Genomic DNA, 15,848 nt, shown 5'->3' with positions numbered 1-15,848 from the left:
ATAAAAGCAAACTGCCATCATGAATGAATAACTGGACACCAGGTTATCAAATCCTGCAAGTTTTTCTGCAAAGTTCCTTTAAAAAAAACTGGCTCTTTACATTAAAAGACTGGAGGGCACACAGGAAACAATGCTAAATAAAACTTGTATTGATGCTTTATTCGACAGAAAGCAGAAAACAACCAAAGAATCAAAGCTCTACATTGAACACAAATGGAAATGTTTATGCGTTGTACACACATCTGCAGCCTATGTGACGATACGACAAGCCTCGACCAACATTGGGGTTCGGAAGAACGCAGGGGTCCGTCACCCAACCAGACCTGAAAGGATGCAATTATGGAAAGTTGCAAGTGTGGACAAACTCAATTCTGAACACCCACATTATACAATAAACTTATTCTTGATTATGGAGTTGCTCTTAGTCGCTGTGTCAGCATGAGCTTGATAGCCAATCACAAGTTTCGTTGGCAGCCCAACACCTTCCTTGTACTTGCGCCTAGGGGAGAGAAAAAAAAAAAAAAAAAATTACTAAAAGTACATTCACATCTTTAAATGTTTGGAACATCCACTTCTGAAGTCTTCAGCTTACAGGAAGAAGTGCACAGCATCACTGGTCATATGTTTAGAAAGTATACATAACCAAATCCATGTCAGTTATAGTGAAAAGGACTGGATTTTGCAAGTAATTAAAGGACTATAGATCCAAAAAAGGTTCAGCCATACATTGTGATTTAACCATTTTATAGTAACCACATTGAAATTAAACAAAAGGTGTTCTTATACCAAGATTTAGAATGTTCCCTACACAAGTATACATATAGTATAGTAGTTCAATCACAGATGGTCCAACTTTGAGATGTTTAAAAATTCTCCAACATTTAAAATGCACATTTGTGCCTATTGAGGTGTTTTCTGTACAAAAAAATGCATCAAGTTATATTTTCCTGTTCACACCAAAACCTTACCTGTTGCCTCAGTTTAGAGCATGAGGACCACATGGTACCTGGGATAGTGTACTGACATGTCTAAAATTACACATGTTCTGGTAAGATTTTTAGCTAATGTTTAATTCTGTGTATTATAACTTCATGATTTCTTAACTGGTGACAATTCATCCCTTTATTACAGCATCTCTGAAGCTCCATGCATTAACTTCTAAAATGCCGATCAACTCACATTGGATTTGAAAAATGACAAGCTTTCCAACTACTTCAGAGGTAATAAAATGTACATAAATGTTTTTGTACTCAGGTTATGATATTACATATTTGACAGCACACCATAAGCAGCAGACTCACCCGATAAAAGTGACAGCCTCCTTGTTCTCAGTGTTTGTGGTCCACATGGCAATTTTATCACCTTTTGCACGGATATTAACCACAGCTCCACACACATCCCTGCTGAAAGCGCCAAAGACCTCTCCAATAATACAGAGGAGCTGTGGCAAAAGAAACATTTCCCAAAACAGCTTTAGCCAAAAGCCTACACAAAATAGGGCTTTCACACCGTTTGAAATTTCCCCCTCACATTACCTAAACATTTAAGACCTGAAGTTTGTTAGTGTACATGTTTAAAATACCAGCTGACATTCATGCCACACTTAAATTTTAGAAGTCTGCCAGTCAGAGCAGTGCAATCAAGATTGTATTCACAATAATATTATTGTTATATCCAAGACTTTCACAGAAAGTATCTGAATATCCAGAGGTACATGATTTTCACACTGACTGCTAAGTCAGTGACAAGATGCCAACAAGTATTTTGAAGAGATCATTTTCCCCCCCTCAACCACCCAGGACACACAGGGAATATTTATCACTTTCTAATGTTGTCCCAACAGTGCTCCATTATACTCCTGTGCTGCCTGATGCTCAGGTGGAACATGACACTGACATGTGTCAAACAGACTGAACAGGAGGGTGTGGCTCTACATTTATAATTTCCAGTCATTTTAATGTGGCTTCAAACACAGGAAGCCCTTGTATGAACAGGTCTCATGCCCAGTTTTCCACAGACATCCTACATTGTAGTATCTGTAGAAGAAAGATAGTCTTACAGTAAGTTTCATTAAAGCATTTATATATTTAACCACTGAATAAATTGAGGAATTACAATGGCTTAACTTAGATTTAGCCGCTCGACTCATTTTTGAAAGCATAGCATTACTTTTCAATAAGAGAAACAAACATTCTGCCAACAATAAAGCAGAGGAAGAGGTGCAGTCCTGTTTTTTCCTCAATAACCTACTTTCAGAACTTTAGGCAGCAAAAATGCATCTTTCAAGTACAGGAATGTGAATAATGCAACAAGGCATTTTCCATGACACACAACAACTGAAGAAAATTAATCTTTGGTCACTTTAAACATATACAAGCCAGACAGCTACAGTCAGCATTGGATAGAAGTGATTACAAAATTACTTTAACAAAATATATTAGAGGATTGGGGGGTTGGTGCAGTGGCACAGCAGGCTTGGCCCAGGACTGCTCTCTGGTTGGTCTGGGGTTCACATCCCACTTGGGGTGACTTACAATGGCCTGGTGTTCCATCCTGGGAGAGGGCCTTGCACCCTGTGTTAGGCTCTGGCTTGCAGCGAGCCCGCTCCGTATGAGCGGCTTCTGACGGCAAGTGTGCGTATTATACAGGTTATCCCTTCACAGTTAAAGCCATATCAGTAGAGTAAAAGCAGCGGTAAATTTCATGGGTATTTAAGAGAATTTACCCACCGTCTCAAGCCAGAAGTGATCGAGCTCCGTGTGCCTCTGTTGCTTGGACAGAGTAATGAGCCAGCGTCCGCCACACTTGTTCCGTCTGTCTTCCCACATGGGCTCAATCCCATCCTAACACACAGTAGCGCAAATCTCATTGCATTTATAACCAAAAGAGAACCCAAAGAAATATGAGAATGAGTTCTCATCTTAGACTCATTGCTAATTTCAGCTTTAGAGCTGAAATCCCCATCACACCCAAAAAGCACATTGGGAACTATGCATGACATCATGGTAAATGAAAGCATCATCTAGTAGCTGACATTTCTGTGCATTCCTTGTTGTTCTGTCAAGTTCCACATATTCACTGGAATCAAGTACATTACAATTCTACAAGAATGTAGAAAAAAGTTTTGTTGGGGGGGGGACCAATGTATCACTGTAAAACTTCATAGGAAAATTGCAGTGCAAATGTACAACTTGAAACCAAGAACTAAAGTCTTTCAAAATTACTTGGAGCAAAACCTTAATATTTGCTTTGTCATATTGTGATACATCTTAAATATCAAAAGATACAAGTTCTGGCTGCAATTCCCTTTAATGCACAACACCCAGAAAAATTACATTTTACCTTAAAGACAGCATAATCACAGCCAGACGAAAGCTTGCTCGCCGGCCGAATGTTGTTGTACAATCTTTGGGGGGGGGGGGGGGGGGGGGGCAGGGCAGGCATATTGACAATTCCGTATTAGAACCTTACATATTCCCATCACATAATTCACACAACAGAAATAATGAGACGTGCAGTACTGCTCCTCTAGTCCGTGGATAAAAGCTTGGTTCTTTGCCTAAACCTTCCATTCAACATGTACCTTAATAGTTAAAGATTTTATGTACAGGCAATATCATGGACCTGTTATGATGGGTTGTACTGTGGCTTGGCCTCAGCCTACATTTTAACCAGACTGATCAATACATCATACACAGGATTTTTTGAAATAAACTATTTCCCCAGTTGGCACATTCTTGTATTCATGTCAATTTAACCCTCAGCAGCACTTGGTGCACAACTCCAGCATTGGAAAATTGTACACTTGATTTGTGCTCAGTCTCAGCTGCTGTATACAGCAGATCCATTTCTGGTGCACTAGCCTGTTACAAATTCATTTTTCACACAGCATTCCATTTGTTATGAATTTTCAAATCAAGACATTAACAGTAGTTTTGCTGAAGCTTCAATCCAACCATGTTGGATTCACATAGTACTGTACTTTATTTACCAATTTATATAGCAAGAATTTTCCATAGCACAATGTTAAGCATTAATTATCTTGCTAAAGGATCCTACAGAAAGAGCAGATTCCAGTCAGGAATGATGGCTGCAAGATGGATGAACTAAACACTATGCTTCTCACTGTCACCCAAACAAACAGGATGTCTCCATATCATGGAGATAATATTTATTACTCTTTCTTCCATACTTAACCCTGACTGCAGATTCATACTGTATATAAAACATCTTATCACTTCTTACATACTCAGCCAGGTACACACAGGCTATTCCATTGCAACAGTGCCGAATAAAGCGTCTTCCACCTGAAACATCAGCTACTTACGCCCAGAAGTCTTCAACCGTGTCAAACTTTGTGATGATCTTTAAGTTGTCCTGCCACACTTTGCTTTTGTCATTCTTGTAGAACCAGAGGGCCCACCTGGGGAAAAAGGACCAAAACACTTGCTGAAGTTCTGCAGACATTACACTCAAAGTCAACAGATCTGAAGGACATATATGGGGGGGGGGGGGGGGGGGGGAGAAAAGGCCTAATCAGGCACCATAGCTTGACAGTGACACAAAAATGCTACGAGGAGTAGCCAAAGCTTACTTTAGCACAGCGAAGGCCATAGTGAGCCATTCAGACAAATTAAGAGCAGACCTGTTCTGCAAGGGGTGCTTCAGGTGTCTTCCTATAAGAGTGGTCCCCGGCCGAGCCTTGCTTGCCTTGGCCGTCTTCGGATCGCCTCGGACCTCTTTCGAGCACATCTGCGAAACCCATCGGCCCCAAGTAAACGGCAAGACGACGGAATCACTGACATTGACAACTATCACAGGCGCAACAAGAAGTCATTCAAAAAGAAAAATATCAGCAAAAAGAAAGGCTGAAAAACTGAGCCATTTACCTCATGAGTTCAACTACTATGCTAAAGCTACCCTCAAAGACTTAGGTAAAGTGAGCGTTACAAAGAAACAAAAACATTCGAAAGTCACACCCACAAAGCCAAAAACATTACCAATGACAGTAGGAGTACTTTCACACAATTCACCATACTTTTCCAGATAAATCCCCCTCCCCCCAACGCCTTATGAAAAGCCTTTAAGAAAGGAAGAGTATAAGAGCTAAAGTACACGACTCACTCCATTGACTACTGGCCTCGACATGGTGCCGAAAAGCGCAAGAGAAGCGCGTGATTAAAAAAATGATCGCAAGTTTGCCGCCCATTTCAACGCCTGACGATCGGACCACGTGACCGCAACAGGTGCAAACGGTTCTGCCGTGATTGAACCTGGACCCCTGCGATCGATGCAAAATATTTGTTGTTTCCTTTAATACTACTTTACAAATACGAACGCAGGACACACAGGAAAAACAAAATGCCAGATAATGAATGCGCTTGAAATAAGTGCATCACTCAGTAGGTAAATTCAGGGCTTCACAATTTCTGAAGGTCATGATGATACCATCATGTTATGTCAAGACGTATGGGCTATCTTGACCTTCAGTAATTTAAGGGCCTAAAATCTAGAATTATGAACTTACTTCAAGCTTTTTGTTCACTATTCATTCTCCTGGAACTTAATGTGCTCTCTATGTATTGTTAAATGATGATAATGTATAACAATAAGAATGAACAAGGGAAATTTCATATATTATTACGTGCCCTTAAATACCGTGTATTACGGTATATACGTCACAACCCGGAAGTATTTCTAATTCATACTCCCCGGGTTTCGCTTCGCACATCACATGTTAGCGAGTATGTGAACAGTGACATTTATTGCAGAGTTTTCGATTAGCAATAATTAACTGGAAGGAGCAGCTAATATTTTAAATGTATGCTCTGTTACAAGTGGAATTTAGTAATAAAATATAATAATAATGCTGCTTGTCCGGTTAGCGAGCGAAGTTGTGACACGAAGCCGAAGGTGTTACTGTCAGAAAGAGAAATCACTTCGAAAACTGCGAATTTGCGAAGCACTTTGTGGACATGATCTTGGTGAAAAAGTAAAAATACAGGTAAGTTGTGCACCGTGTGCTGCAATGTACTGAACTGACAAGTGAAGTGCGTTTCTAACGAGGAATCACTTCAATGCAAGTTGTGCCACTTTCCTCTCTTAATCTTATCAATACCAGATATCCATATAGATCTGGTAAAATGTAATATTAAAAAACATTAGAAAATACTTTTTCCACAGCCCTGTATGCTCAGCGTGGACATCACATTGTCTGGGACTTAAAACTGATGCTAAAATCCATTGCTGTTTTTTATTTGGAATTTTTAACATGTTTTACTCTGTTTTTACTCTGTTTTAGGACAGGAGAACACACTAATTGGTGCCTCAAACCCAAAAGTTCTTCCCCCAGGGGTGTCAGATGGTCCATTTTCCCTCTCCACCCACAGTACCGAACTGCTGCCTTTACACCCGAAGGTTGTAGGTTCAAACCCCCACCTTTAGCTTTACCCTTGAGCGCCAGTAAAATGCCCACCTGTGTAAATTGGTGAGCGACTATAGCTAGCTTAAGATTGTAAGTCGTTTTGGAGGAAAGCATCATGTAAATGAATAAATGTACTGAGTGCTTCGCTACCATGGCAACAGCTAGTATACAATGGGCTCCATGGTGGATGTGAGTGTAGAGTGAAGAAACAACATGTGGACAATGTGATGAAAACACTGGTGTCTCCAACACTTATTAAGTGTTTGTTGCTCATTTTTGTTTTCTGTTTTCTAGAAACAGGTGTTTTGTTTCGAGGCTCTTGTCTCGTTTACTCGTGGTATCGTCCTTCATTCCGACGCATGAGATGGTCTAGTCTGTTTTGTTGGTTTTTTCCTATTTTGTTTATTCACATTTGCAATTCTGATGAAAAAACATTTGCACACAGCAATTTACAGTTAATACCCATCTCTACAACTGGGTAATTTTTCCTGGAGCACCTCAGGATTAATACCATGATCAAGGGTACTAGAGCTATTGGTGGGACTCAAACCTGCAACCTCTGGGTTCAACGGCAGCAGCTCTCACCACCACACTAAACGCAGCTCTGTCTTTATGAATAAATGTCAGTTTCATAGCTGACCAGCCTGATGCATCGTCACGTTAGTAGCGCTTATTCTGCTCTCTACTTTACTTCCTTATTTTTATGTATAAGCATATATACACTTTAGGCAAACTGAACAGAAATTAATAATGATATAAAATTGAGATTTGACTCTGTGTTTGGTTTTGCCTCGTCGTAGGGTTGGGTCCGTTCCGTTCGCTCTCAGAAGAAAGCTCTCTTTCTTGACGTCAACGACGGCAGCTCCCTGCGGAGTCTTCAAGTGGTGGCTGACCCAGGGCTGGCTCATAGGTGCGGTATTAAATATAATTTTTATTAAGTGTGCTATTTCAAAAGTCACATTTCTACGCTTTGCAACTTGAAGTGAAATCTCAATGCGCGTTTACATGTTTGACTCCCCGTATGGTCCAATGGGAGTACCTTCCATCAGTTTCGTGCTACGTCACATGGCAACGGAAGCTACATTTTTCATGTGGAATAATGAACTGAAATTGTACCCCTCAGATATTGTGTAAAATGTGCCCATTTTTAGTTCGAGAGTGTTTTGTGGGACACGTAAAACCTTTCTTCCATGCAGAGCTTTTCCATTATTAGCCAGAAGTTAAATGTCTTTAATTATATTTAATTATTATTATTGTCACTCTTTGGCTGAAATCAAATATACAGTGTACTGATATGTATTGGCATCACTGCATGTAACACGGTCAGCGGGGTAAATAAAGTATAATAATAAAATTGCTTTTGAATACAAATTCACAGGCCACACCACTCATTTGTGCGGGTTGAGCTGGAGGTTCGAGTCCTGATTGCTGTTCTGTCTGTCATCTCTTTAACTATTAATTTCAGTTTCATATTTTAGTGCATCCTTGAAAAGAATTTTGCAATGCGCTGTAGTGTTGAAGGAGAGTTGAACAACGGATGTTTACATTAATGTCAGTAGAGCCTAAACGTGGAGAAAAAGCTACGCAGAAATAAAGAAGTGGTGCTTTTCTTCCTGTGACATTTAGTATCTCATTCAAGTTACTTTTTACTTATGACTGGTAGCGTAGTGGTTAGAGCTATTGCCTTTGGATCCAACGGCTGCGGGTTCAATCCCCCCCTGAGCAAAGTACTTACCCTAAGAAATTGCTCCAGTAAAATTACACAGCTGTATAAATGGGTTAATAATTATAACCTTAATACTGTAAGTCGCTTTGGAGAAAAGTGTCAGCTAAATGAACTAATGTTTAAAAAAAAAAAAAAGTTGTTAAACTTTCTTTGGAAAATACTGGAAAAATCCTGATAATTGAATAAAATTATGAATGTTACTTTTTTCTTATATGTTTTATATGTTCTTACATTTTTGCATGTGTGTGTTTTTTTTTTTTTTTTATCATCATTCAGACGCCTAACGTTTGGAAGCGCTGTGGAAATTTCTGGAAGTCTGGAGAAAAGTTTACATGAAAAACAGAACGTGGAGCTCCAGGCCACTGAGGTTCTGGTCGTTGGGGAATGTGACCCTTTGGTAAGTTGTCTGCTTTCATCTCTACTCGCACCCTGAATTCTCAACAGCCATTTAACCCGTTTTGAAATTTCCAGAATTTTCCTTTCAAAGTGAAAGAACGACATGGGCTGGAGTACATCAGGCAGTTTCCCCACCTGCGCTGTAAGACCAACACGTTCAGCTCTCTGCTGAGGGTACGAAGTGCGGCCACCTCTGCCATTCACTCGTTTTTTAAGGTGAGGATTGGATCACTGCTCCACTGAGCTTTTTCCCACCCAGACAACACACTCCTGTCTTGCAGAATATATAATTACTACATATATGTACACACACACAGAGGTACCTTTCATTATACTGACCTAAATAACAAACACCGTACACGTTTATTGAGCATTTACGAGATCAGAGGAGCAGAAAGTCAGAAACGGGTGCGTTTTGAGACCTTTTAAATGTAGAGGTACGTAAACAAAAAACATTAAGAAATAAAAGGAAAAAAATTGATGAAAATGGCAGTAGAACAATTCAAAATTATGAAGAAGTTATATTGCATTATTGAAAAATCTGCACTTGATTGGCTTATGACTTTTACATCATCGGGGGAAAGGCTGCCTCCAGAAACACTGGAGAGAAGTACGTAATACTGGTAGCAATTGGTCCATATACGGAACATGGGTACAGCTTTTTTCAGGTGAAAATCTGTAGATCAGGAGTCTGTATACCAGGGTATATTTGTATATGTATACATACATACATACATATATATAAAACAGCTCTACTGTTTTCACATGCTTGTAATATGTGGTCAGTGTACAATAATTGTAACAAATATGTTGAAATATGTAAATCATGTATCATGCGAATAAGCATCACATCATGTAGATGTATGGAGCAGATAAGAGATCTGTAGTGAAGTGAGACTGAAAGTGAGTGGTTTAAGACCTTTCATGAGCGTTTGGGGGGGGATTCAGCAGCTCTGAGAGACTGAGGAAGGTCACAGGGACTGCATTGGAGCCAAAAGTGAGAACCTTTGGGATTTTAATTTTGGACTTCTTTGTCACCTGCTACTCTGAGCTTTTTGATGCCACATCCTGTTCTTTTTTTTTCCTTAGGAGAATGGTTTTGTGCACATCCATACACCAATCATTACCTCAAATGACTGTGAAGGAGCTGGGGAAATCTTTCATGTTGAGGTGAGTTTTTCTTCTCTCCCCCACCCAGGATCGTATTCCATTTTCTGTGAAATTACGCTCTTCACGTACGTCACAACATTGTTCATACTCTTGCTATTGGTCCTCACCTCACCCCACAACTGATATTGGAAATCTATCTGTAACTCAATTTGTTTGTGACTTTGACTTTTACCACTAAGTTAGTAAAAACACAAGCTCAACAAAACCCACATCCTTCCACTTATTAATAAGCAAAATTCTGTAAAAACCTCAGAAAAACTTATAATCCGTAAAAAGCGCTCCGAAGCACTTCTGTTCATCCGTTATCAATAACCAGTTGTCCACGCTGGTCCTGAGACTATCCTGAAAACTCAGGGCACAATGCATGATGTACCTGATGTAACGTCAACAAATCACCATGTCGCACTTAAATTTGTTTTCTTTTTATTAACTTCAAAACTATATGAGCTGCCCTTAGGGACAGCTGGTAGTATAGTGGTTAGAGCTACTTCCTTGAATCCAAAGGTTGCACATTTGAATCCCCCTCCAGCTGTAGTACCGTTGAGGAAGGTACTTGCCCTAAAATGGCTCCAGTAAAATTACACAGCTGTATAAATGGATAATAATGGTCCAGACCTGCTATGGGAGGTTTTTGTCAAAGGTAGTGTAATAAATAAATATTGATTAAATAAAATGAGTAAATATTAAATATAAAAATCAAATATCTGTTCATTTCAGAAATCAGAAATGTAAATTTTGGAAAGAAAATGCCGCATGTCCTGTGCAGAACACACAGTAAAACTTGGGCGTGACGTAGTAGTGAAATACACTGATTTATAATGTCACAATTGTACCATGATACTGCAGTGCTTGCGAAATTAAAGTGTTTGAGAATTTCACATCCAGAGGCAGCACGTCAGATCATTTCTAGAAGAATTAACTCACTTGTGCTCTTCATTTCTAGCATGAGGGTCGAGGTAACAAAGGGGACCAGGATGAGCCCTATTTCTTCTCAGTTCCAGCTTTCTTGACTGTCTCTGGGCAGCTTCATCTGGAGGTCATGGCAGGGTAAGCAAAGCTTTCCTCCTATTATTGGGAAACTTCTGGAGTCCAGGACAAACCCATCTTCCAGACTCATAGCTGCAGTAAGATTTTTACAGAACCGAACCCATAAATAAATGGAGGTCTGTCTCTATTAATAAGATGTTATTGACTGACTTTGGAGGACAAGGTACAGAAAGTCTTTCTGTCCCAGTTGCTTTTCAGGAGCCTTATATACTTAAATATGTATATGTTAATGTACGTGTGTGTGTTTCTGCTTTTATAAGGGCCTTTCCCTGCGTGTACACTTTTGGGCCAACGTTTCGGGCAGAAAACTCTCAAAGCAGACGGCACCTGGCAGAGTTTTACATGGTCGAAGCAGAGATTTCCTTTATTCGCTCTCTGGAGGACCTCATGGTGGTAAAGTAACGTTTCTGAAGCCGTATTAAATTACAGATGATAAGTATACACACATTCCTAACATAAACAGGTTAATTTGCTCTGGGAAGTAAACCTGTTGTCAGGCTCTCAGCTTACCATTATTTCTTACAAAAATTAGTTCAGAGATGAAAAATATCACTTAAATATAATACCAAAATAAAAGATGTTTTCATTTTATAATATTTGTGACAAAAGTATTATTTCCAGCTTGTCTTCCAGATTTTCATTCGTTCGTCCAGTATCAGTGGCACCTTGTCTAATACAGACTTGCGGGGGCCTGGAGTCTCCTGAAAGGGGAAGGTGTGAGACAGGATACAGCCTGGATGGAGACATTTTGATAATTTGCATCATGGATACTTATGATATAAATAAATACAGTTCAGAAGATCACTGCGTGTGTCTTACACTCTGCAAAGCACACAGAGAGAGGCATTGTGTAGTGCTACTCATGAACGCTGGATGTCAGATTACCTTCGTTAATTTTATAATTACAATACTATACTGGTATTTGTGTTATAAAAGTTATTTAAACAGATCTAAAGAATTTAAATAAGTTAATACTTTGATGTCATTTGTTGTTATTGCTATATCGAGTTCAGTATTTCCTCTAAATATATTTATGGACATTTTTGTTGGAACGGTCCTTAGCTTTTGTCAGGCTCATCTCATCGTGAGGTGCAGTTTTCAGGTTTGAGCCTGACTGTATCACATAATTTCCACCTTTGGCAGGAATTCCACAGAATTTGCACCTTTCCAGAAAATATCAGTAAGAATACTGTAAAATTAAGTTGCATCTGTTTGAAGAGTCTTTTATTTAAATTTATTCATTTATCTGACACTTTTCTCCAAAGCGACTTACAGTGTTTACCTACCTACAGTTATTTACGCATTTACATAGCTAGGTAATTTTTACTGGTACAGTTTTAGGGTAAGTATCTTGCTCAAGGGTTCTACAGCTGGGTGTGGGATTGGAACCTGCAAACTTTGGGTCCAAAGTACTCATTTTTTTGAAAGATGTCCTTATCTGTGGCATTTCAGGTCATGGAGAACCTGTTTAAGGCCACGACAGAACGAATCCTTGCTGAATGTCCACATGATATAGAGCTGTACCATAAACATGTTGCACCTGGACACAGGGTAAGAAGCTGAAGTCTGTAATTTGCTTGGCTTTCTGACGATCAGGCTCTAATGTCAAATGTTTTCCAGTTTTTTTACAATTATATTTACATTTATTAATTAGCTGACACTTTTCTCTGAAGGGATTTACAGCCTTCAGCTACTTACTTTGATTTACCCATTCATGAAGCTGGACTTTTTTACTGGAACAGTTTTATATTAAGTACCTTGTTTTAGGGTACTGCAGAAGGAGGTGGGCTTTGATCACAGAACCTCCAAGACTGGGAGGGGTGGCCCCATCCACTATGCTGCTATTATGATTTTCCATTTGTTTGAGAAGTTTTGCAAGTCTTGAAAGTTTTTAGTTTCATATTGCAATTCAGTTTTTTTTTATTACTTTGCAGTTCAGTTTTTATGTATCAGTATTCAGTCTATATATGTAATTTGTATAATTTATAATTTTAATTATAGCAATGTAAATGTAATGAATATTCTTTGGTACCTGATTTTAATTGCAAAGGATAAGCTACTCAAAGATTTATTGACAGTTTTGTTTAATACTGTTTCACTCTGAAAAATAACTATTTCACCTTTGAAGGACAGTCTGCTCTCCATGCTGAAGAATAAATTCAAGGTGTAAGTTTTCTTTTGCTCGTCTTTTTCCATTCACCTTTAAGCACACAACTCTAGCTGGTTATGTGTGATGTATTTTTTCTTTCTATTTTAGGATTACATACACCGAAGCTATAAATATACTGACCCATAGCTCCCAGAGCTTTGCTTTCAAAGTGGAGGCAAGTACATTAATTGCCCTTTTAACGCAGGAAGGGGTTTTGACCCAGACCCGCCATGTGTTGTTTGCATTCTGTCTATAAGGAAGTTGTACTCTGGCTCCTCAAATTACGAGTGTTTACATTTCAAATGAACATACAAGCATTTTTTACCAATTATTTCAATGCATTTTCTTTGCTCATCTGTTTTTTGAAACATTGTTTTGGATTGAATTCTGCAGTTCCGATTCTTGTCACTAGTTGGCAGCAAAACGCTCAGAACGGGAGTGTGACTGTGCCTCAGTTGAACTCACTTGAATGTCTGGTTTGTTGGAGTTCTCAATCAGTAACTAATAATCTGAGGAGCCAGTGTACACCGTTGAAAATGTTTGCCAAATTCGCTCTTTCTTGGTATCTCCTAGTGGGGCAATGATCTGCAGACAGAGCATGAGAACTATCTGGTGAAGCACTGTGGTAACGTTCCAGTGTTTGTAATCAACTATCCCTATGAGCTGAAGCCTTTCTACGCGAGGGATAACAGTGACCAACCAGAGCACACGGTGAGATGTCCTACTCTGTGAAAACTCTGCTGAAGAAATGTCTTCCCTAAGTACATCCAGGTGGATTTACTCTGTTTGAGCATGTTTCCTTTGTTGTGTCTTCTTCATGTCTCCAGGTCGCAGCAGTTGACCTCTTAGTGCCGGGGATCGGGGAACTCTTTGGAGGTTCTCTGAGGGAAGAACAACAGGAGATGTTGAGGGCTCGCTTGGCACGGTAAGCGTACAGCCGCTGCCTGTTCGCTCTGGCTAGGACTGTCTCTCTTCCCTTATAATTTAATTGAAATGACAAGAGAAATAGGGTGGCACAGTGGTGCAGTGGGTAGCACTGGTACCTCAGAACTCGTGGGCCAGTAGTTTAAACATTGGCTTGAAACAAGCTTCATCTGTGTGGAGTTTGCATGTTCTTTCCGTGTTTGTATGGCTTTCCACTGGGTGCTCTAGTTTCCTCCCACAGTCCAGAGACGTGTGTTTCATTACCCAGTTCTTTGGAACATTAAAAGCTTCATTTGAATCAGTCATTTCTGTGTTTCATTAGTTTTTTTTTACATTTTATATATATATATTATATATATATATAACAAGTAAATTTTTGGAATTTTAAAAAAAAAAAAGGATTAAGAATGGATTACCAGGACACCACACACTGTCCAGCGCGACAGGTAAAATTTCTCCATTCATCATTTCTGCCTTTAAAAATCTTTATTCAGTAAATTAATCCCAAAAAATTCTCATGCTAATATTAAAATATCAACAATAAAAGCTAATAAAATCCATAAGACCAGCTTATATGAACACTGCATGGTGGAATCTTAAAACAATGAAAAATATACCTTAAGGCTAAAACAATAAATAATTAAAGGAAACTTACCCAGCAACTCCGCCGCACAAGAGGGGTGGTCACCTGGAATGTTCCCAGGTTGTTGCTGTACACCTTACCTACCCTTCTTTGGGTGTTTTTCTTTACACAGCACATCTCCCCTGTTAGACATTTTGGCAAAACCTGTGAACAATACAAATTTAAAAAAAAAAATACAATTAACCTGTATTAGTGGAATAGTACTTTTGCTTGAGTAATTTTTTTTAAAAGTTATTGTACCTTTAGCGGAGGCGCAGTGGCGCAGTGGTTTGGACCGGGTCCTGCTCTCCAGTAGGTCTGGGGTTCGAGTCCCACTTTGGGGTGCCTTGTGATGGACTTGCGCCCTAAGTTGCCGGGTTAGGCTCCGGTTTCCCGCGACCCCGTATGGGACAAGCAGTTCAGACAGTGCGTGCGTGTGTCCGCCTTTAGCTGCACATTGTTGTTTGCTATCAAACCCTGGATCCTATTAGATATATTTTAGCCATTGGGGGACAACCAACGGTATACATAAATATGTGTTTTTCATAGTACTGTGTAAAGAATATTACACTGATCATTATTTTGATTGACTTTCTTTATTAAATCTTGGTTATTTCATAAAAATTTCAAATCGTATTCATATGTGTGTTGTTTGGTATTTTTCAGAGCTGGGATGGAGGATGCATACCAATGGTAAGCATGTTTGATAAGTAAATGGAACATTCTTGTAAAACAATATATATTCTAATATGTATTTATTATGTATATACAGGTGTGTGTGTGTGTGTGTGTGTGTGTGTGTGTGTGTGTGTGTGTATACATATATACTGTATATATTCTTATCTACCTTTTTTATTTTATTTTTAATTATTTTTATTTTTCCTCTTCAGGTATTTGGAGCTGAGACAGTTTGGCTCAGTTCCTCATGGTGGGTTTGGAATGGGATTTGAGCGCTACCTGCAGTGTGTTCTGGGAGTTCACAATATTAAAGATGTCATTCCTTTTCCTAGATTTTCTCACTCCTGTCTTCTGTAAAGGAGGATCGTATGTATTAAGTAATTTGCTTTTCAACACAGTACCGAATCAAGGAAATTCAATAAAATATTTTATTTGCTGTGTTATGGTTTGTTATATTTATATTTTATTAACATAATTAAATGTGTCAATTTACTTTCTAATGATATTGCTATTGGTATCCAAATACAGAAGGACCAGTGAGGTTATTGTGCAAATGGGGAAAAAATAGTTACTTGCACAATCCTTGATAATTTGCACATCTTGTTTTTCATAGTTGAAATTATAGGTAGTCCTCAACTTATGACAAAAGTGACTTAAAGCAACCTGTACTGAATGATGTTTATACCATAAACCATATTATATTATTTTTGAA

At 38.9% G+C, this 15,848-nt stretch overlaps 2 protein-coding genes across 3 annotated transcripts; one reads left to right on the top strand and one right to left on the bottom strand.

The window, feature by feature from the left end:
• Positions 1 to 143: 143 nt before the first annotated feature.
• Positions 144 to 5,591, bottom strand: eif4e1b (eukaryotic translation initiation factor 4E family member 1B). 2 transcript variants are annotated; one of them, XM_018736327.2, is made up of 7 exons: positions 5,528 to 5,591; positions 4,646 to 4,752; positions 4,328 to 4,423; positions 3,343 to 3,406; positions 2,730 to 2,843; positions 1,302 to 1,441; positions 144 to 499 (listed from the first exon to the last, which is right to left on the bottom strand). In XM_018736327.2, the coding sequence occupies exons 2-7, from the start codon at positions 4,750 to 4,752 to the stop codon at positions 385 to 387; spliced, it is 636 nt and encodes a 211-aa protein (XP_018591843.1). In that variant the 5' UTR covers positions 5,528 to 5,591; the 3' UTR covers positions 144 to 384. The 2 variants fall into 2 exon arrangements, with proteins under 2 accessions (XP_018591843.1, XP_018591842.1); XM_018736326.2 differs by lacking the exon at positions 5,528 to 5,591 and adding an exon at positions 5,125 to 5,190.
• Positions 5,592 to 6,998: 1,407 nt separating this feature from the next.
• nars2 (asparaginyl-tRNA synthetase 2, mitochondrial) lies at positions 6,999 to 15,579 on the top strand. Its single transcript, XM_018736308.2, has 14 exons — positions 6,999 to 7,083; positions 7,225 to 7,334; positions 8,427 to 8,547; positions 8,622 to 8,762; positions 9,636 to 9,716; positions 10,660 to 10,763; positions 11,024 to 11,156; positions 12,216 to 12,314; positions 12,892 to 12,929; positions 13,021 to 13,087; positions 13,486 to 13,623; positions 13,740 to 13,837; positions 15,125 to 15,151; positions 15,349 to 15,579. The coding sequence occupies exons 1-14, from the start codon at positions 7,072 to 7,074 to the stop codon at positions 15,491 to 15,493; spliced, it is 1,314 nt and encodes a 437-aa protein (XP_018591824.2). The 5' UTR covers positions 6,999 to 7,071; the 3' UTR covers positions 15,494 to 15,579.
• The last annotated feature ends 269 nt before the right edge of the window (positions 15,580 to 15,848 follow it).

Source organism: Scleropages formosus, chromosome 3 (genome assembly GCF_900964775.1).
Source record: "Scleropages formosus chromosome 3, fSclFor1.1, whole genome shotgun sequence".
In the NCBI taxonomy this organism is placed as follows: domain Eukaryota; kingdom Metazoa; phylum Chordata; class Actinopteri; order Osteoglossiformes; family Osteoglossidae; genus Scleropages; species Scleropages formosus.
The sequence above is the reverse complement of the archived record's forward strand: the minus strand, read 5'-3'. Positions and strand labels throughout refer to the sequence as shown.

Bases quoted from the DNA above. Each gene is read 5' to 3' on its own strand.
- eif4e1b (XM_018736326.2), bottom strand. From the start codon at position 5,148: ATGTCGAGGCCAGTAGTCAATGGA. The intron at 4,753-5,124 runs GTGAGTCGTGTA...TGGGTTTCGCAG, and splicing joins CGAGGCCAGTAGTCAATGGA to ATGTGCTCGAAAGAGGTCCG. The intron at 500-1,301 runs GTGAGTCTGCTG...TCTCTCCCCTAG, and splicing joins GAGGCTGTCACTTTTATCGG to GCGCAAGTACAAGGAAGGTG.
- nars2 (XM_018736308.2), top strand. The intron at 11,157-12,215 runs GTAAAGTAACGT...GTGGCATTTCAG, and splicing joins CTCTGGAGGACCTCATGGTG to GTCATGGAGAACCTGTTTAA. The intron at 13,838-15,124 runs GTAAGCGTACAG...GGTATTTTTCAG, and splicing joins TTGAGGGCTCGCTTGGCACG to AGCTGGGATGGAGGATGCAT.